At 53.7% G+C, this 21486-nt stretch overlaps 6 protein-coding genes across 6 annotated transcripts in view, besides 1 other annotated feature; 5 read left to right on the top strand and 1 right to left on the bottom strand.

Annotated features, from left to right (window-relative positions):
* Positions 1-698: 698 nt before the first annotated feature.
* nrps12 (nonribosomal peptide synthetase fmqA) lies at positions 699-13017 on the top strand (the record flags this gene model as incomplete). The annotated part of the gene is made up of 3 exons (XM_001268511.1): positions 699-1226; positions 1298-9376; positions 9430-13017. The coding sequence occupies 3 exons, from the start codon at positions 699-701 to the stop codon at positions 13015-13017; spliced, it is 12195 nt and encodes a 4064-aa protein (XP_001268512.1).
* A 971-nt stretch (positions 13018-13988) lies between these two features.
* ACLA_017880 (FAD-binding oxidoreductase) lies at positions 13989-15697 on the top strand (the record flags this gene model as incomplete). The annotated part of the gene is made up of 5 exons (XM_001268510.1): positions 13989-14240; positions 14300-14516; positions 14577-14965; positions 15028-15389; positions 15445-15697. The coding sequence occupies 5 exons, from the start codon at positions 13989-13991 to the stop codon at positions 15695-15697; spliced, it is 1473 nt and encodes a 490-aa protein (XP_001268511.1).
* Positions 15698-16556: 859 nt separating this feature from the next.
* Positions 16557-17345, top strand: ACLA_017870 (GPI anchored serine-threonine rich family protein; the record flags this gene model as incomplete). The annotated part of the gene is made up of 1 exon (XM_001268509.1): positions 16557-17345. One exon carries the CDS (start codon positions 16557-16559, stop codon positions 17343-17345), a length of 789 nt encoding a protein of 262 aa, XP_001268510.1.
* A 660-nt stretch (positions 17346-18005) lies between these two features.
* Positions 18006-18376, bottom strand: ACLA_017860 (uncharacterized protein; the record flags this gene model as incomplete). Its single annotated transcript, XM_001268508.1, has 2 exons — positions 18006-18026; positions 18080-18376. 2 exons carry the CDS (start codon positions 18374-18376, stop codon positions 18006-18008), a joined length of 318 nt encoding a protein of 105 aa, XP_001268509.1.
* Positions 18377-19117: 741 nt separating this feature from the next.
* ACLA_017850 (cupin domain-containing protein) lies at positions 19118-19601 on the top strand (the record flags this gene model as incomplete). The annotated part of the gene is made up of 2 exons (XM_001268507.1): positions 19118-19143; positions 19208-19601. The coding sequence occupies 2 exons, from the start codon at positions 19118-19120 to the stop codon at positions 19599-19601; spliced, it is 420 nt and encodes a 139-aa protein (XP_001268508.1).
* A 444-nt stretch (positions 19602-20045) lies between these two features.
* Positions 20046-20079: a microsatellite.
* Positions 20080-20226: 147 nt separating this feature from the next.
* Positions 20227-21486, top strand: part of ACLA_017740 (NADP-dependent oxidoreductase) — a gene marked incomplete at both ends in the record, with an annotated part of 1392 nt that continues 132 nt past the window's right edge. Inside the window, 2 exons of the mRNA XM_001268506.1 lie at positions 20227-21202; positions 21476-21486. The exon at positions 21476-21486 is cut by the window's right edge and continues 132 nt beyond it. Coding sequence (XP_001268507.1) covers positions 20227-21202; positions 21476-21486 — 987 coding nt within the window. The remainder of the gene's footprint in view (positions 21203-21475) is intronic.

Here is a 21486-nt window from a genome sequence, read left to right as displayed (position 1 = left end):
GTCACTGTACGGAGAATTCTCCATCCACACAGCCAGCGAGAAAGTGTAGGGGACCAGGTGTTTAGGGCCTGGTGGTCATAGTTGAACGGGCTAGAGGACAATATGGGTCTGCTTACTTACCCTACATTATTATTCCAGTAATAATATCTGGAATTTCGAAGTTCTGCAAGTACATGGCTGTGGAGAATAGTCTCAGCGTGTTTGGTACTCCCAATTTCTGAGACGGCCTCAATGACTGGCTCGCGAGGATTGGTCCATCACTGTGCCACCCCAACAATGGACAAATAGCTGCAGATACTGACAAGCAGCAGCATGGAAGAGAGAAAGCTCTCGGCGCCCGGCGAAGATGATCTCCTGTAGCCATGTCTGATGTTGAGAAGAACACGACCCACAAGGGATATCACTCTGGTGCAGCTGACGGGACTGACGACTAGTGGACAGGCTGAGCGGTGCTGCTGAATCAAGGATGATGATAATGCCAGTCAACCAGTGTAGAACGTGCAAAGTCAATATTTCAGGTCCAATATAGACTGATCGCCTCCCCCCTGAACTGTTCAAAAGGGTCGAATGAGTATCTTTCGGCCAGCCTTCGGAAGATTGTCTTGTTTCTAGTCAAATCATTCCAATATATCAATCCCTTTCACCGTGAATACCCCTTCGTTTAAACTCACTTGCCCACCAGAAATAGCCGCATCATCATGGCAATCAACCAGCACGAGGACGGAAGTTTTCCCCCGGCCGAGAAGTGCCTTTTCCCCATCCGCAACGACGGAAATCTGTCTGCAGACACAGTGACGAAGCTATGGGGTGTTACGAACCTGTGCTCTTGTGCGCTCCAACAGGCCGGGATCTTTGATTCGTCCTCCTGCTCGTCCTGTTTGAATAGCATCCCGACCTCGAAACAGCGAGATCCGATCTTCTTCCTCGCAACGATCTGGGCTTTGCTTCTTTGGGAATATGCCGAGGTTGAGACTGCCCACGTTGGAGTACAAGAGATATCATCTTCCGCAGACGATACAGGGAGCAAGAAGCATATGAGGTTGCTGGGGGCACCTAGAAGTCCAAATCTCACACTTGCCCAGCTCTCTCGCGGGAAGGGATGGTCTGTGTCCAAAGGAAACCGGAATCACTTCCCCTATTTCAACACGGGAATCGTAGTATATCGGAACAGCAGCAGACCTGACACACCAGAGTCTGATTGCCTGACCACAGCAAATGACGACGAGGTATCTCCAATTTAGGCTCACCACTACTCTCACCAAACAGACTGGCTGACATTGAAATTCTCTTGATCCAGACGTGTGACATTATCCTGGTCGTCGACCCGACTCAGTCCGAGTGGTACCTGAAGTATAAGACTGCTGTGGTATCTAGTGGGCAGGCGGAGCATCTGGCATCCTTCTTGGTGGAGGCTGCGCGGACGCTGATGACAGTGGAGGACTCGGGCAGCACGGTCAGCCCCGTAGAACTGTCGGTGACGGTCCCTACGCACCAAAGCTTGATCAGGAAGTGGAATAGAGCGGCACCCGTCCAGCTCTCTGCGGCGACAATTCACCAAATCATCCGGAATGTCGCCATGACCGACCCGGGGCACCCGGCCCTTATCGCGTCAGATGGAGAGCTTACCTACGGCCAACTGGACAGCCTGTCCTCACGCCTGGCACGATATCTGCAAACAAAAGGGGTGCGGCCAGGCATGTTGATTCCAGTATGCTTCAACAAGTCCCTGTGGGCCATTGTCGCCATGCTTGCGATCAACAAGGCCGGTGCGGCTTTTGTCACTCTGGATGCATCACAGCCACCCAGTCGCCTGCGTTCAATCATCAAGCAGCTGGACAACCCTCCCCTGGCGCTTGCGTCTCCCGAGAACCAAACTCTCCTGGCTGACATGATCACTCCTACTCTGGCAGTGGCGGACAGCATTCTGTCGGACCTCCCGATGAAGACCGCGAAACAGAATGCCGACGATTGGCCCGTTGACGCGACTGCGCCGGCCTACTGCTTCTTTACTTCGGGCAGTACCGGTGAGCCCAAGGGATGTTTGGTCGACCATGCTGCGCTCGCCAGTGTGGCCACCCACTGCCATGCGCTGCATCTCGATTCCACCAGTCGTGTACTGCAATTTGCTTCGTTCAGCTTTGGAGTGTCGCTAATTGAAATCTGGTGCACCCTGTCCGCCGGTGGCACGATTTGTATGCCGTCCGATTCGGACCGTGTCAGTCGCTTGGGTGACGCCGTTCAGACAATGGGGATCAACTGGGCATTTGTTACCCCCACTGTGCTGGCGACCCTACATCCCGACATGGTCCCCGGCCTGCGTCGCATTCTGGTGGCTGGTGAAGCGCTGAAAAAGGCTCAGATCTCCGTATGGGCAAGTCGCACAAGTCTGTTCCAAGCCTTTGGGTTTACAGAATGGGCCGGCGTGTGCTGTGTGTCACCCCAGATCCACACAATTGCAGATATCGGCATCATCGGAACCCCGGCCAATGCCCGTTGCTGGCTGATTAAACCTGGGGAGCCGGAAACCCTGGCTCCAATTGGAGCAGTTGGCGAAATCCTGGTGGAAGGCCCCAGCCTGGCTCAAGGATACCTCCACAGCCCGGAGAAATCCGCTGCGAGTTTCTTGCAAGCTCCGGCCTGGCGAACGGAGGGAATCTTGGCTACGGTGGATGGAAAGAGGAAGACCCAGGATCGTGTGAGAGGGTGGTATAAGACCGGTGATCTGGCCTTTTACGATTCCAACGGCCTACTGAGATATGTCAGCCGAAAGGATCGCCAGGTCAAGGTCCGGGGACAGCGAATTGACTTGGGGGAGCCCGAGTTCCATATCGCACAGGCATCGCCTCTGCTTCGCAAGGCGGTCATCGATGCCATTGTACCTGCTGATGGTGACGGAGTGGCCACTCTCATGGCTTTTGTGCCCGCGCTTCAGGCGCCAGAGTCGTCCATGAATGGTGCCGTTGCTCATGGCGATTCGTTCTTCACGGAGCCGAACGCGGAATTTGTCGCCACTGTACATAAAGTCATCGAGTATCTGGAGGAAAGACTCCCCGACGTGATGATTCCCCGTATTTTCCTGCAGATCCGGTCCATGCCACTGACCGTGACGGGGAAAATCGATCGTCTGCGATTGCGACAGGAAGCTCAAAGTTTGCGACACGAAGAACTGCTGCAATGGACGGGCACGGCAAAGTCATCAGCCGTCACCAATGCACCGCAGTCGACCCATGAGTATCTCATTCACGGGCTGGTTGTCGATGTGCTTCGCCTCAATGGAGACCAGGTCGGGATGGAGCACGATTTCTTTGCTCTGGGTGGCGACTCCGTCAAGGCCATGAAGCTCGTCAGCCGGGCACGCGCAGCTGGCATAGAGCTCACGGTCAAGCACGTCTTTGGATCATCGCAACTCAGTGAGCTCGCAATAATTGCCGCCAAGCTGGACCAGGCGCCGTCTGTGCAACTTCACCAGCTTGAGCCGTTTGCGCTCATCGACGGCTACTCCAAGTCGGTTCTCATCTCCGCCGCAAAAGAGCAATGCCGAGTGGAGGAAGACCAGATCGAAGACATCTATCCATGCACGCCGCTCCAGGAAGGCATGATGGCACTGTCTGCTGCAAAGCCTGGGGCATACATTGCCCGCTTCGTCCATCTATTGCAACCGCATGTCAACCATGCGCGGGTTCGTCAAGCATGGGAAGCAGTCGTACAGGCTTGTCCCATCCTGCGGACAAGAATTGTATCGGCGCCTGATGGAGGCATGTTCCAGGTGGTTCTTCATGAGTCTTTCCAGTGGGACGAGTTCGACGAGAGTGCCGGAGCAAGCAAGGAAACGTATATGGAGAAGCGCCAGACGGAGCCTCTCCTGCTTGGTGATCCTCTGCTACATGCTGCCCTTCTCCCTGGATCTAGCCCAGACAGTCATACAGGAACTGACTCGTCCACATACCTCATCATCACTATGCATCACTCTGTGTGTGACCGATGGGCATCTCGTCTGCTCATGGATTTGTTTGAGAAGGCGTATGATGGGCACGTCCTCGCTCATAGCCCAATGACCCCGTTCATGCACTACATGCAGCAGCGACTTGCCAATTCCAGCACTCCAGAATTCTGGAAACAAAAATTCCAAGGCCTCGGAGCAGAGGTGTTCCCTGCTCTGCCATCACCGGGCTACACGCCCATGCCCCGGGACAGCTGCCAGCGCTCAATCGTATATCACGAGGATGCTCCCAGTGGATATACTATCTCCAACGTCCTGCGACTGGCATGGGCGCTGGTAATTAGCCACTATACATCATCGCCTGATGTGGTCTTTGGGGTCACTGTATCCGGTCGCGCTGCTCCTGTCGCCAATATCGAACAAATGATTGCGCCCATTGTCGCAACACTGCCTCTGCGGGTACGATTCAATCCCACGGACACGGTCCTGGCTGCGCTGTCAGCCGTCCAGAAACAATCAACAGAGATGATTCCATTCGAGCAGTTTGGCTTGCAGCGCATTCGGAAATTGAGCAGCGACGCCGCTGACGGATGCAGCTATCAGAGTCAGCTAGTGGTACAGCCAGTCTGGGCCGACGAACAGCGTCCACTCCTCACTACTCTGGAAGCCGGTGCGGCAGTTGCAGGTGGATTTGCCAGCTGCGCGCTGTCTGTTGTTTGTAGCCTGACAGCATCACGCCAGGTGGACGTTGCCATGGAGTTCGATCCCCTCGTGGTTCCCAAGGCCGGTGTTGAGCGCATCCTCCGTCACTTCGAGCAGGTTGTTCAGGTTCTTCTGGCCGAGCCCCAATGCTCCCTTGCCAGTGTGCCCTTGCTCAGTGCAGCGGATGTTACTCAATTGCAGCAATGGAGTGGCAATCTGTCCACCGTCGACTCTCAATGTGTCCATTCCATCATCAAGCAGCGCTGTGTTGAGTATCCCACATCGACTGCAGTTTGGGCTTGGGATGGCAAGCTTACCTATAGAGAGCTGGATCAACTCTCCGACCGTTTAGCAGCTGAGCTGGCGACATCTCATGGCATCCGGCCCGAGGTAATCGTACCCATCTGTATGGAACGTTCTCGTTGGACGACCGTAGCCATTCTGGGAGTGATAAAGGCCGGTGGTGCCTTTGTCCTTCTTGATGCATCCCAACCGCAAACTCGACTTGAGAACATCTGTCAGCGCGTCAATGCCGCTGTTGTTCTGACCTCTGAGGGAAATATCAAGCTCGCGCAGCAGCTGGCCCCTGCAGCTCTCGTCATAGATGAACCACACTCGCAGAGCTGGCCGTCTGATGTGATCATTCCGAGCATCCCTGGGAAACCCACTTCCACCCTGTACGTTGCATTTACATCGGGCTCAACCGGTACTCCCAAGGGCGTGGTGATTGAGCATCAGTCGTTCTGTGCCAGTGCCCTGGCGTTGAACGACATCACCCAAGTTACTCCACACTCTCGTTTGCTGCAGTTTGCCGGGTATTCATTCGACGGTAGCATCATGGAGACGTTGAGCGCGCTCATGGCTGGCGCGTGCCTCTGTGTGCCCTCGGATTTCCAGCGGCGCAACGAACTGGCGTCGGCAACCAAGGAGTTCTGCTTGACGCATGCTCATCTCACGCCTTCTTTAGCTCGACATGTGCTGCGCGACAATCCAGACTTCACCAAAGTACTGGTCAGTGTCGGAGAGCCTTTGACACCATCTGATGTAGCCGACTGGGCCACGAGCAATCCTCAATGCCGCGTGATGAACGGATATGGGCCAGCCGAGTGTGCAGTCTCAACAACCATTCAGCCACTCATCACCACGGAATCAAGCCCCCAGAACATCGGCTTCGCTCTGACTGGAATTGGCTGCTGGGTAGTGCACCCCGAGAATCACGACATCCTGCTTCCAATCGGCGCTGTCGGTGAGCTTCTGGTGGAGGGCCCCACGGTTGCCCGAGGATATCTGAACGATCCTACCCAGTCAGCCGCCGTCTTTATCTCTTCTCCCCCTTCGTGGATGCGCACGATCCGTCCGCATGGCGCATCGGGTAGGATGTACAAGACTGGAGATCTCGTGCGCTACAATACCGATGGATCCTTGCAGTATGTTGGTCGGCGGGACTCCCAGGTCAAACTTCGAGGGCAACGCATTGAACTTGGTGAGGTCGAGAAGCATGTCCGCCAATGCTGGCCAGGCCTCACCGGTGTCGCTGTGGAGATGGTCACTTTCACGACACCATCGGCCTCCACTCAGAACCTGATTGGCTTTGTTGTTGCGGACGCTTTCGATGAGACAAGCTCTGCCCCTCTCGACCTCGGTGGAGATTTACTGCTGGAGACTCCTCCCCCCTCCTTCCACGAACAAGCCGCGGCAGCTCACGGCAGGCTTTGTGACAGCATGCCGCGATTCATGGTTCCAGAAGTCTTCCTCCCTGTCCGTGCCCTGCCGCAGAGTGCTGCGGGCAAGCTGGATCGCCGACGACTGCGGGACCTGGCTCGGACCTGCTCTCCTGAGCAGCTGGCGCTATATCGCAGCGATGTGGCCACACAGAAAAGAGCTCCCACCTCTGAATCGGAGCGCGCAATGCAAGCTGTGTGGAGCCATGTGCTGAATCATCCGCTGGAGGAGATCGGAGTGGATGACAACTTCTACCATCTCGGAGGTGACTCCATCACGGCCATGCAGATTGTTGCCCAGGCCAGAGCTAAGGGCCTTGCCGTCTCGTTGGATGAGATCATGCGGCACAAGACTATTTCGCAGATTGTGCTCAATATTGCGGCCGCCCCGATGATGCGCCACCAAGCACAAGAGGATGAACTAGACGTCGAGTTCCCCTTGTCCCCAATTCAGCAGATGTTCATGGATCACCAGGCACAGAGCGGCGGTTGGAATCGGTTCAACCAGACATTCTTACTACGTCTCGCCCAGCCTATCTCGCTGGAACAGCTATGTCAAGCCACCAGCACGCTCCTTGCCAGACATTCAATGCTCCGAGCGCGATTCACTCGCTCATCGGATAGTCCCTGGACTCAAAGCATCCGCAGGCTACCAGCAGCTCATGAACAGCAGGACTACTGGCCCTGCACAGTCCATGACGTGCGCACACGTGGCCACATGAACAAGATAACCACGGCCACCTCAAAGAGCATCAACATTGAGGCCGGGCCTCTGGCGGCAGCCAATTTGTTGAATGTGCTTGAAGATGGATCACAGCATCTGTTCCTCGTTGTTCATCACCTGGTGGTTGACTTGGTATCGTGGCGCATCATCCTTGCAGATCTTGAATCCATCCTGAAGGGCGAGACTCTGCCGAGAACCAACGACTCCATCTCCTTCCAGGCATGGTCTCGGATGCAGTCTCATCATGCTGAGCATATGCTGACCCCAAAGGCTTCGTTGCCCGTTGATCTGCCGCAGACATACCATGAGGATCCCAGAGCGTTCTGGTTTGCCTCACCCGGTCAGCCCAACCGTATCGTGGATACCCAACTGCGCACCTTCACCTTGAATAAAAAAACCACTCGGGTCTTGCTGGGTGCTGCCAATCATACGTTTGATACTCAGCCTGTTGAAATTCTCCATGCTGCCCTGCTACACTCCTTCCGCCGAGCATTCCCCGACCGTGCTACTCCAGTTTCCTTCAGTGAAAGCCATGGAAGGGAGGTCTGGGACCCAGCCATTGATCTCGCTCAGACCGTGGGTTGGTTCACAGTCGCCTGGCCGGTTGTTGTTCCTGGGTTGGAGCAGGCTGCCCAGGATGACCTCTTGGACGCCATCCGCCGAGTCAAGGACGTTCGTCGTGCCGTCCCCTCCAAAGGCTGGGCTTATTTTGCCTCTCGCTATCTCAACCCCGACGGCCGCAAAGCCTTCCAGCTGGAGCATCCCATGGAGCTGATTTTCAACTATGCCGGCGAATTTCAACAGTTGGAGCATGCCGATGCGTTGTTCATTGCCGAGTCGCACGAGGCGCAGGGAGCCCTGGATGCCGGGGAGGACATCCAGCGATTCGGCATCTTCGAAGTCTTTGCATCGGTGCAGCGAGGTCGCCTCCAGTTCCAGTTCATGTATCCGCGCGAAGTCCAACATCAGGACATGATCAATACGTGGATCGCAACGTGCCAGCAGACACTGGAGGTTGCCGGATCTCACTTGGTCGCAGCTTCACAGGCGTCCGACCACATATCACATACTCTGGCTGATTTCCCCCTGATGTCATCTTTGACGTATCCTCAGTTGAAGGAACTGGTGCAAGTCACGCTTCCCAGTCTGGGGATCTCCATGGACAACGTTGAGGACATCTACCCCTGCTCGCCTAGCCAACGCGGAATGCTTATCGCTCAGGCCAAGAAGGTAGACAACTACAATGCCAGTGTGACATGGAAGGTCCAGTCTCGGAAGGATGCAACTGCCGAGAAGCTCAATTTCCAACGGCTCTACGACGCCTGTTATCGGGTCGTTCAACGACATGCTGCGCTGCGCACTGTCTTCGTGGATAGCGCGTCTCCAGAGTCATACATGGACCAGGTGGTTTTACGCCATGTCCGACCGGACTCAGTTATCAAGCACTCTCTGATGTCGGCATCCGATCCCCTTCCTCTCGGCAAATCTGGTGGCTGGCCCAAGGGTGAATTGATGCACCAAATCCACATCTGTCGCGTTGAGAATGGGAGGGACGAAGAGCTTCTCCTTCGCCTCGACATGAGCCACACAATCATGGATCGCACCACGATGCAGATTATTGAACGTGATATCTGCCTAGCCTACGAAGGGAAATTGTCCAATGGACGTGGACCTCTCTACAGTGACTATGTTGCTTACATTGACCGTCAGGACCACGAGGCTGCTACGCGTTATTGGCAGGAATACCTTGAGGGCATCGAGCCATGCGAATTTCCCAGCATCAACCCTGATGTGAGTGATAAGAATACGGAGGAAGAATGGGGACATGTTTCTCGCACATTAAAGGAAAGCACTCTGGGAGAGAGCTCGGTCGACAGCTTCTGCCGACAGCACAACGTGACCATCTGGAACCTGGCAGGCCTGGCATGGGCTCTTGTCCTTCGCAGCTACACAAACTCCGACAATATCTGCTTTGGCTACGTCAAGTCCGGCCGTGACCTTCCCATTGACGGGATTGCAGATGCCGTGGGCGCTATTCTGAACCCTCTGACTTGCAGGATCTCCTTCGACAAGAATGCCACGGTGCAGGAGACGATTCACCAGCTCCAGGAGGAGTATCTGCAGAGCCTTCGCCATCAATCTTTCTCACTGTCAGATGCCCATCGACTTGCAGGTATCACAAGCGGAGCACTCTTCAACACCTCCGTTGGTGTGCAAACAGGACAGATTGCTGCGGACGGGGAGACAGCCTTGGATTTTCAGACATTGGCAATGGAGGATGGCGCTGAGGTGCGTATTTCAAAAGTTCCTTCAGGGGACAGACTAACAAACTCTTACCGTAGGATGATCTCGTCATCGGTGTTACACCTAACTCTGACCACCTTGTTCTCAACCTCCGGTATAAGACAAGTGTCCTCTCGGACTCCCAAGCCTCCAGTGTCATTGCCACCTTCGAAAAGGCCATCCGGTCTATCATCACGACCAGCGGCGATGCTCCGGTCACTGCAGTAGATATCTTCAGTGAGCATGATCATGATTTGATCTGGGCGCGAAACCAGGTGGTTCCTCCCCTGGTGGAGGCATGTGTGCACGATATCATTCATCAGCGTTGTCTGGAACACCCGGACAGCGAGGCCGCCTGTGACACGGAAGGATCGCTCAGCTATCGCGAACTGGATGAGTTTTCGACTCGCCTGGCGCGGTATCTCACGTCTGAATGTGGCGGCATTGCACCCAATGAGGTGGTCCCTATCTGCCTCGAGAAATCTCGCTGGACCCCCGTCGCCATGGTGGGTGTGCTCAAGGCCGGCGGAACATTGCTGCTGCTGGATACCTCATATCCTCAGCAACGTCGGAAGGAAATCTGCGATGAGGTTCATGCCCGCATCGTGGTGACTTCAGCGACTCATGCGGCCGAAAGCAGAGAGCTTGCATCAAGGGTTGTCCTCCTTGGTACAGACGATCTGGCGTGGGCCGAGCAATCTCAGCAGAGCACAGAGGTGTCTCTTCCCAAGGTTCAACCAGACCACTCGCTGTATGTGGTGTTCACGTCGGGATCCACTGGCAAACCTAAGGGATTAGTCGTCGGACATGGCTCTTACTGTAGTGATGCTCGCGATCACATTGCGGCGTGGCAGCTCACACGACGCTCGCGTGTGACACAATTCTCTTCATACGCATTCGACATGAGCATCCTCGAGCAGCTGAGTGTCCTCATGGTCGGAGCCTGTATCTGCGTGGTGACCGATGAACAGCGCAAGAACAACTTCAGTGAAGTGGCCCTTGCTCTTAAAGCCAACTTTGCCATGCTGGTTCCCTCTGTCGCTCTCTTGTTTCGTCCCGAGGATCTGCCCACTATCGATAGCCTCATGCTGGCCGGTGAATGCATGACCGAAACCGATGTGTCTTCCTGGGCTCCTCATGTGAGACTGATCAATGGCTACGGGCCTGCTGAATGCTCCGCCTTATCTGTTGTCCAGTCTTCCATTTCACCCACCAGCGACCCCCGCAACGTGGGATATCCCATTGGGTGTGTGCTCTGGGTGGTTGATCCACAGGATCTCAACTGCCTGGTCCCTCACGGCGCCATTGGTGAGCTGTTGATTGAAGGCCCAATCGTTGGTAAGGGCTATATCAACCAGCCCGAGAAGACCGCACAGGCATTTATCAAACCCCCGTCATGGCTGCAAGCTCTGCGTCCTCAGCAGCAGACTGCTGGTCGTCTGTATATGAGTGGCGATTTGGTGCGCTCCAACCCTGATGGATCGCTGACCGTCATTGGCCGCAAGGACAGACAGGTTAAACTTCGAGGACAACGACTGGAGCTGGCTGAAGTCGAGGTCCATGTACTTCGATGCTTTGAGGGCGCTGCTCGGGATGCTGTCGCTGAGATGATTGCACCAGGCGGCACCACTAAGTCGCAACTTGTCGCCTTGGTTCTACAGCCAGAAAATCAAGTACAGGATGAGGAGCAGCAGTCTTCTGCATCGGCAAACAATACCTTTGCCGATCCCAGTGAGGAGTTTGCCTCCCAGGTCGCGGCTGCAGAGGTCAGACTGCGTCAACAGGTTCCTGAATTCATGGTACCGGCCATCTTCCTTCCTCTTCGGCAGATGCCCCGCACACATTCGGGCAAGGTGGACCGTATTCGCCTCCGGAATCTTGTGGCATCTATGCCTTTGGAGCAGCTGCAAGGATATCGCGCTGCCTCCGCATCCTCTGCCTCAGCCGGAGCGTCCAACAGAGATCCCCCTTCCACCCCAGCAGAGTGCAAGCTTGCCGAAATTTGGTCGCAAGTGCTTGATCTACCACTGGATACAATCAGCGCAAATGACAACTTCTTCCTGAGAGGCGGTCACTCTATTGATGCTATGAAGGCGGCCGCTCTTGGTCGCGCTGCGGGTATGAGTTTCACAGTCGCGGATATCTTCGCCCACCCCATCCTCACGGATCTTGCGAGGGAGGCAGTTCCCAAACTGGTCAATGGTGATAGCCACGGAAGCAAGGGTACTGAACTAAGCCGGCCGTTCTCGCTGACCTCTCCTGATGATGGGAAGTCATTGCATGCGCAAATGTGTGCCCAGGGTCGCATCCCCAAGAACAGCACTCTGGAAGACTTCCTCCCCGCGACGCAGGCACAGTTCTTCTTCATTGAGCGAAAGACATATCACTCATACAACTGGACCATCAAGGGGGGTTCGGTGAGCATGGATCGCCTTCGCGCTGCCTGCCAAGCCCTGCTCGACCGCTACAGCATCCTTCGCACCAGTTTCGTGGAATACGAAGGGCGTCCCATGCAGATGGTCCTGGGCAATGTGGACGCTGAGATCCGCGAGTATCATTGTGCGGATGGACAAGAGCCATTGGATCTCTGCCGCGCCCAGTGGGAGTGTACTGAGCTGCCCGAATTGAACGTCATGGCGGGCTCACTGCCGGTCAAGTTCTCTCTCATCTCGGCGCCACAGCAAGTGGTTCTTACGATCCAGATCTCGCATGCGCAGTGGGACGGAGTCTCTATTCCTAGACTGTTTGGCGACTTTGCTGCTCTCTACAACCAAACCGCTTTGCCACCGACGTCGGACTTCTCTCAATACGTCTATCATCGCACGGCGCCCACCCAAGAGGCCAAAGATCAAGATCCAGCCTTCAAATTCTGGCGCGAGTACCTCGAAGGCGCGGAGATGGCTACTCCATTCCCAGCACCGCCCCCTACCCTTTGTGCTGAGCAGTCGCACCAGACTCTGTGGACGTTCAAAGGTATTTCGCCGCCCCCCTCGCTGCCCGCCGGCGTCACCATGGCTACGCTGGTCAAATCCGCGAGCGCCTTCTTCCTTGCGCATCATCTCAGAGCCAGGGACGTGATTTTCGGGCACACGGTGAACGGCCGTAATCTTCCCATGGACAACATCGAGTCCTTGCTAGGATGTTGCCTGAACTTTATTCCCCTGCGGATCACGTTCCCTGAATCCTTCGATGAGTGGACGGTCTTGGACCTGATGAACCATGCCCAACACCAGTATATTCGTGCACTGGCTCATGAGCATGTTGAGCTCCGCGACATCTTCCAACACAGCACGAGCTGGCCTGCGGAGACGCCACTGAGCTTCATCGTACAGCATCAGAACATCGATCTCAGTTACCGACTTCCACTGCGCGGACCCGTCAACGATAGGGTGGGTAAAGCTGATGCCAACGCTGAAGGGGACGATGATCTACTTGATGTCCGCTTCTCTAGACTCGCCGTCTTTGATCCGTTGGACGAGGTCTGGGTGTTTACAGAACCGCATCCGGACCGCCTGGAGGTGCAGGTGTGCGCCAACAGTCGCGTGCTCGCGCAAGAAGAGGCCACGGTGCTGTCGAATGGGATTTGCAGCATCATTGAGCAATTTGCTGCTGACCCGAATATGAAGCTGGCGCAGATCAAATTTTGATTTGCCTTTGCACTACGCTCTGTTTTTCTCTTTTTGTATATATTGTTATGATCTGATCTGAATGTTTTGTCATTTTAATGTCTCAAATTTGCTTCAAAGTATATAAATGTAATACGTGTCATAGTCTCTGAAATTTCCACCCGAGCGAAACCTCAAAGAAGGAGATTACCACGGCCAGTGCAGCGAATTGATCAGGGGATCTCCTGCTGTATGATGGAGCAGGCCACTACTCAGAAAGTAACGATATAGTAACACGTATCCGGACCCCTCGATCGTGAGCGTGCCATCCCGGCCCAGCACCAGTCCAGATAGACCTCAGTGCGATCACATAGAGCTGATTTCGATGGAGGACGATACTGGTAATCGGGAAGGAAAGCCCGGATCGAAGCGTATGATCGACTTCACCATTGAATCTCCCGTCTGCATGTTTCGGGGATCATCAGCCTGCCTGCGAACCTTGTCATCCTCCACTGTCCAGCTGGTCCAGATGGAAAATTGGAAACAGATTGCATTTTGCCACCAGGTGGGGACAATTCGGAATCACGGGAGATTCCTGGATTTAACTAGTAGTAGTAGTCTACTGTGTAGTCCGGGTGTAGGAAAAAAAATAAGAGATGAAGCAAGGTGAGAGCTGGCGCTCCCAACTATTGACGACGAATCCTGCAGTCTATGCATACTACCTTAGCTTGTGTAACAGTCGAGTGTTGATCGTTCATGTCTTAAAATTCAGCCAGCGAAGAGCCCACTATGCATGACCCATGTACCCAATTCCTTTGGAGAGGCGAGCTGAGCGTGGAGCATCGCTCCGGGCTCAAGTTTTGAGGAAACGCAAGGGGGGGGATGTCGTCGGACAACAGAAATCGGTTACCATGCTAATTTAACGAAGCTTTATAATCTCCATGGCTGCCGTGCAAGATTGAGCACTTTTGGTGAAAGGCAGAGCGAGTCAAGTCTCAAAGTCGCCGTCCACCATGATATCCTATATTGTCCCTCTGTTGGCGACATTGCCCGGTTTGGTGGCATCAGCGGCCACCCTCGCCCCCCGCGATGATGGCCCAGCAGATTTCAAAGCGATCTTTGATCCCGTATTGTCTCCTGGGGCTCGGTTGTACCTTCCAGGTGACCCGGAATACTTCAACATGACCTCGCGGTGGTCCAACCTGTTCGACCCGTCCTACATCGCCGCCATTCAGCCTGCCAACGAGAAGGATGTTCAGAATATCGTACGATGCTTGCAGTTCTCTCATAGAAAACAACTCGCATGCTAACGGACGATCTCCAGATCAAAGCTGCTAACAAGCACGACATCCCGTTCTTGGCGACTGGGTCGGCTCACAGTGTCAAGCCAGGCTATACCACGGTCAAGAACGCGATTAACATCGATCTCAGCTTGTTGAAAAATGCGTGTCTGGACTATGAAAAGGACACGATCACCATCGGCCCTGGTGTTTTGAATGGCGAGGTCTACGACATGGTTTACAATGTGAAGAAGGAGCTCCGTAAGACTATCCTCGGTTGTTTGTAACTGAACCAGCTACTGATCACGACCCAACCACCAGCGCTCAGCACGGATCGCTGCATCAGCGCCCTTGGCACCATGATCGGTGGTGGTCTGGGAACCCTGTATAGTGTTCGCGGTATTCTGGCCGACTCTCTCGTCTCAGCCCACGTGGTGACTGCTGAGGGAGAGTTGGTCACCGCGTCCGCCACCGAGAACCCCGATCTCTTCTGGGCAATCCGTGGGGCGGGGCACAACTTCGGCGTCATTACCTCTGCTACCCTCAAGATGTATGACCTGACCAACGGCGGGAATAGCGTGTTTGGCGATTTCGTCATCCCGAACGCCCGGAACGCGTCGGCCTTTGAGTTGTTGAAGTCCGTGGACGAAGATCTGCCGGCAGGTGTCTTCTGGGGCATTCTCGGTGATTTCAACCACACTACGAAACAGGTACTTCCTTTCCCCCTCCCAACCCCCTTGGCTTGTGGTATACTAAAGCTTGCCTTGCGTAGCCCGGACTCCATGTTCGCCTCCTGGTCTTCGGTGATGACGCCGTTGCTGCGCCCCATCTGGACAAGATCATGGCTCTGGACCCCGAGGTCACCTTCTGGAAGAACACCACCTGGAACACGTACGGTGAAGAGACGCCCATCATGTGCAACCGCCGCTGGAACTCCAACATGTACTCCATGGGTCTCAAGCATACCGACGTGGACACCATGGTCGCAGCGTTTACCAACTGGAGCACGTTCGCGGCCGAGCATGACTGGTTCAATGGCTTGCTGATGATCGAAAGACACTCCGAGGCCACTGTCATGGCCGTCCCGGAGAAGGAGAGAGGTGTCTTCCCTTGGAGAGACACCAAGATTCAGATGTAAGTTTTTCTTGGGGACCCATGAAGAGGAACACCACTGAACTGACTGGCTTAGGGTCTTTGTCAACTACATGGACGATCCCAAATATGCCGCCCCGCTGGACGACTTCATCCAGCCAACTCGAGCAGAGATCCAGTCCGTCATGGGGTTCGAGAACCATCACAGCTACGTGAATGAGGCATACGGCGACGAAGGCCCCGCCGTATGGTACGGCGAGTGGAATTTACCTCGACTGGTGGAATTGAAGCGGAAATGGGACCCGAAACGTCAATTTGGAGCCGGCATGCCTATTCCGTTGAGTCTTTGAGAGGGAGTGTATGCCTGGCTGTGATTCTCTCGTCCTGACGAGGCAGAAAGGGGTGGGATGGTAGAACACCCCGATATCGAACAGTGTTACAGTCGCTTGGGGCTCCCGGTTCCTGGACCTCTGTCACTGTAGATACATCTTAGTAACATAGGATCATGTTATTGATGTAAATTCCATGCGATGAACATAGCAATCATCCGTCGATCTAACTTGCTGTCTCCCCACAATCTGCACGAGTACTTGCTTCGATGAGTTACTTGCATCTCTCCCCTGATCTTTATCGCCCTTCCTCTTCCTGTCACGGTTTCCAACCATCCCCCAAACGCCCTACAGAGTCAAGACATCACCATCCCTATTCTTGACACAAGTGACACCAGCCAACCGCTCGGTTTCTTAATCAATTGGCTGGGTCTCGCAGCCACGGCTTTAGCTGCGCATTGGCCCACCGGGCATGCCACAGCGAAATAACGGTTCTCCCAAACAGGTTTACGGCGGCCCCTTAGACTACCACTTTGATTAAGAGCAATTCTCTTCTCGATCGTGGGTTCGTCCACCCTGCTGGGGGTAATTTCCTGGGAAATTGAACACTCTCCATAGTCGATATTTAATCCTCGTGGCTCTCTCATGCCCTCCGGCTTCGAGGGTTAGCAGTTCTTTTCCAACTACCAGTCGCTCGTTGCTCTACTGTCGTGCTTGAACTGCCAGTCACTCCTTGTCAGCTTTTTGTTCTGTACAGTGTACATTGATATTCCATTTTCTGCGTGGACATATTCTGCTCGGTGCCATCTCCCGCCAGCATACTTCTTGAATCCCAAGACCCCCCACATTACCGGCCAAGCGAAAACATACCGAGCCAAAAATGCGCTCTTTCATCCCTCTGATTGCCTTGATCGCGCCCTTGGTGTCGGCCGTCAGCATTACTTCGCCTGCGCTGAATTCGACCTATGCCGCTGGGTCGACCGTCACCGTCGAATGGACCACCGTTGACACGGATCCGACGCATCTGAGTCTCTACCTCTGGAACTTTTTCTCCTGGCCTCCAACCTACGTTCCTCTGGCTACGGATGTGCCGACGGCGGATCAGTCCTACTCGGTGCAAATCCCCTGCGACACCAATCCCGAATGGGGTTACCAGATCAGTGCGATCAACGGCACCAACGTCTACATCATCTATGCCCAGGGAGAGCGTTTCACAATCTCCAAGCCCCTAGACGGAGCCAACTGTGTGGACCCAGCACCCATTCCTTCGCCTTCCACCTGCGCTGCGGTTTCTACCGTTTATGTCACGGTGAGCCCTACTGGTTCCAGCTCCAGTGTTCTGCATCATTCCTCCCACGGCTTCCATTCGAGCCACCACCACCTGCACTCCACCCACGTCCTCCCTGCTCCTTCATCCACCACTGCCACTTCTTCTTCTTCTTCTTCCAGATATGTGAAGCCGGGAATCGTGCCTAAGACTATTGGTTGGTGTTCAGACTACGCCCACCCCGTAACCTTGGACAAGGTTCCCACCACGACCCCGGCCGTGAACGACGACGCAGATGTGCCCCAACCTTGGGTCACCTCCCCGCCCCGCAAGGTCAAGACCATCACTACTACCGTGGCCGTGACGGCTTCCTGGGGTGATGACCGCTGTGCGTTTGTTTAAAGAGGACGGGACTGCAGCTGTTCAAATCGACTCGCGATGATTACTATTGATCTTGTACACATTTCATTCTACTCTCCTGCGCTGGTTTGCCCTGTCGCTTTACTTATTTAGTTCAACATATATTCCACTTCCTTGTCCTACTTCTTGTATGATGTAAGGCTGGGATTTCTAATGGTCTACTCGGCCTGCGGCTTTGTCTACTTGTGTAGGCCTAGAGAAACAAGATTTGTGCTCCAATAGCCTAATAAAGGATTCCAATCAATTCAGAATAAGTTTTTCATTCAGTAGATTATCCCAATCATATAAGTTGTAGAAGTTGGCGAGATCGCATCCCTTATGCTCTTTGCACCTTGTTAGTGACTTTTACATATTTTCTACCATTACCCGTTATACGGGATCTGTGATGACCACGAAACGTGGTAGGCATATATCTAAGTGATATAAGGTGTTTCATCTGGCATCAAGAGCACCTAGAATAACCCAGTGCACAATCTCAGTTAGGTCAAGAGGGAACAGTGTATATACCACAAGTACTCAACATCCTGAGAACCCGACAGCTACCATCTATCCACCAACCTCATTTTCAGTGCTACCAGAGAAATGTTACTTGCACGCACTGCCCTTTTGGACCTGAAGTCCATATACACTGTTTTTAAAGCTTCACTGTGTAATCTTAACAGTCTATAAGAGTAATAGTTCGCCTCCTGGCCCCACACATAATGCGAGGTAGTTACATGGCCATGGCCCCATTCAAAGCCGTTTCCTGGTCCGCGAAGGTACACTGTCTCTTCAAGCAAAGAGATGTAGATCGCCGGTATGTTCATTGTCTCCACATCGTGATGCGATGAGGGGTGGCGAATCTGCATATCGAATTTGCTGAAAGCAACCTGTCGCAGCGCCAGTATATTCTGGTTCAGCTGCTTGGTGGTCATGAGGCTCTGGGCCAGCGACACCGGTATCTTCATAGAAGGTTGAGTCTCATATTTGGCTTGAACCTGTCCGCTGGAGACATTAAGATAGCCCTGAACCATAACGAGATGATGCCTTTCGAATATCTGAGAATGGAGATACAGCTTGGGACAAAGCCAGGTATTGCACGCGCGCCTTGATCTCATTATCTATGACAGCCAGAGGCAAGATGACTCCCGAGTCATCATGACTAGTGGAATCAAGCAAGCGGGATACAGCCTGCTGAATGTGCTGGGGTAGGTCTTCCGCGTTCTTCAGCGGAGCCTCTGCGGAATGTCGAACTTTGGAGGTGGGTAAATGCCCGGATTGCTTCTGTCGTACTGGGGAGGAGATTACAGCCGCAGGTGAGAGAATAAACAAACTAATTCCTCCAAAGCAAGAAGGATGACCAACTTCATCCGTATCAAAACTGAAAAGGCCAAGCACTTATGCCAGGAACGGGTGGGACGCGCTTATTCATAGCATCTGGTGGGACTGAAGTCAGCGTGAAGTTCGGAGTGAAAGGGCGCTTGTTGGGGACCAAAGATGAGAGGAGAGAAGGGGATGGGGCGCGTTGAATACCCGGTTAGCCTATCAAGCCGGCATCCCCGAATGAGCTGTGAATCACCACTTGACGTAGCGGTGATAGAGAACATCTCCGTATTTGAGACAGAGCAATTAAGCGGCTTGAATACTATAGAGAAAATCTACCAAAGGTATTTAAACTCCTTGAGTCCCTACAACGGCAGCTTCCAACCATAACTTAATTCACACCCCTGGCCTACACTACCTTCACACGCAAAACAGCCCTTTGATCCGTCATCATGCAAGAACCAATCTATAACCCCGAGTAGGTCCATGGGACTCCAATCCGCTCCTACCTAGAGACATCTCATGATTTGAAACTGGATTAGGTGCCCCATGGCGACACTTACCCTCGCCTATCAGTATAAACTCGTCAACTGCCCCGGAAAGACCATTGTCGGCATGCTGGTCGAATATCCCCCCAATGGTGCGACACCTCCTCATCGCCATGGAGGTGCTTCCGTCTCCGCCTACGTGATTCACGGCTCTGTCTTGAATAAGATGAACGATGACCCGATGAGGGTGATCGAGACTGGCGGCTCCTGGTACGAGGCACCAGGCTGTCACCACCGCATTAGCGCCAATGCGAGCAAGACCGAGCCAGCTACGTTCTTCGTCAACTTTGTGATTGACTCGGAGACCTTGGAGAGAGAGGGTCCGTCAGTGCTTGTGCAATATGACGCGGAATACAGGGATCTTGTCGCACAGAAGATGTTGGTGTAATGGTGGATTGATGGGCTTGAAGGGACGCTTGTACATTTGCTCCGAAGTGGAATGTCAATAACATTCCCCTTAACCGTCTTGCTGTTGTCACCTATCCATTAAGGTGGAACGAATATTCAAATTTATGTAGCGATCAGAACAAGAAGTAGTTTGTGAATTACCGCGTTGAGGGAAGAATAATAAATCGCATCCTGTCCAAGCTATTCGGCAGACCAGAGCCCAAACGATTCAGTCACGTCGTAGCAGTATCAGAGCTGAGAAGTATGCTCCGTATATGTTTTCAAGTACGGTCATATGGCTGTGAGCTTCAAGAAGAATACACCAACGCTAAGGGTAAGGAAGCTCGATGCTGCAGTTACATTTGACTAAGCTCTGTGAGGGTAATGCATGCCGCCTTCGGATCTTGTATCTTGCTTATAGCCGATTGATAGCCTACTGGACACATTTCTTTTTCCTTTTTTTTTTTTTTTTTTTTTTTCGATTGCCTCGTTCCGTGGTTGTTAAATGTTTCGTCCGCGAGACAACCCGCAGGCAACACTAGATTCCCATTTCCTGATGATCAGCGAGATCGACTTCTAGTTATTTTAACTCCTTCTTTCCTACTTGCTGCCAAAAATTGCGCATCATGCAAGCCATTCGCGTCCACCCCGCTTCTCCCGCGGCTGTTCCTTATTCACCGGCGAATCCCGCCCCATCCACTGCCCTACAGCTGGACCACGATATTCCCATCCCAACGCTCCCTCAACCCGGGGAGCTTCTCGTCCGCGTCAAAGCTACAACCATCATTCGGGACATGTTAACATGGCCTGAAACATACGAGCACGAACTTGCCATCCCGGGTAACGATTTCGCTGGAATCGTGACCGAGGTCTTCTCACCTGAGAGCAAGTTCAAGCCGGGCGACCTGGTCTTCGGCATGACGGACGTGCACCGTGCTGCCACCTGGGCCCAATTCACTGTCGTGAGAGAGGATGAAGTAGCCAAGTCACCGACCGGATTGACTTTCGCCCAGGCCGCAGCGCTGCCACTCAGTGCCCAGACAGCATACGAGGCCTTATTCGAACACGCCCAGATGCCTTTACCCACGGTGGAGGAGGCGAGGTCTTGCTCTGCACCGAGGAAGGACCAACGCGTGCTCATCACCGGGGCTGCAGGGGCGGTGGGGGTGTATCTTGTTCAGCTTGCGGCGGCGGCAGGCGTGGGGGTAGTAGCCGCCACCAGTTCAAATGCCCGCAATGGGGAGTTCCTCCGGACCCTTGGGGCGGATGAGGCGGTTGAGTACGGTATGCTGGAACGCTATCGAGGGATGTTCGATTTTGTAATTGATGTCGTTGGCGGCGAGGTCTTAGAGCAGTGCTGGGAGTATATAAGAGAGACAGGGGTACTTGTCTCTGTGGATTCCGCGAGCTTCAATTTTGTCGAAGAGCACACAAGGCGCGGTTTATGCAAGGCCGGTGTGCGTGCATTATTCTTCATTGTCAAGGGCAGTACTGGGGCATTGCAATATCTTGCTGAACTGGTGGACGCAGGAGCTGTCCAGCCGTTTGTGGTGGATATTTACCCCCTCGCCAAGGCACAGGAGGCGTACATCTTGGCGAATGGTCGGTATTCTGGACGTGGAAAATTCATTCTTACTCTTTGAGTATGACGGCTTGGTGCCACATGGAAGCAAGGCCCACGGTTAAGTAATTAAATAGAGACTTCTCTCACTACTGAACAATGCCACCCTAGGCGTGGGAAGGAGCTAGATGTATGCCATAAGGGCTGGAGCTTCTCGACGATGAGCTATTTATGTAAGAGCGCCGAAGCAGTGTCACTTGGGATCAGTGAAGTCAGTTAAAGAGTCATATCTTCGTCACGGCATGCATAAGCAGTATCCTATCTC

This window comes from Aspergillus clavatus, genomic scaffold (assembly GCF_000002715.2).
Source record: "Aspergillus clavatus NRRL 1 1099423829805 genomic scaffold, whole genome shotgun sequence".
Taxonomy (NCBI): Eukaryota; Fungi; Ascomycota; class Eurotiomycetes; order Eurotiales; family Aspergillaceae; genus Aspergillus; species Aspergillus clavatus.
The sequence above is the reverse complement of the archived record's forward strand: the minus strand, read 5'-3'. Positions and strand labels throughout refer to the sequence as shown.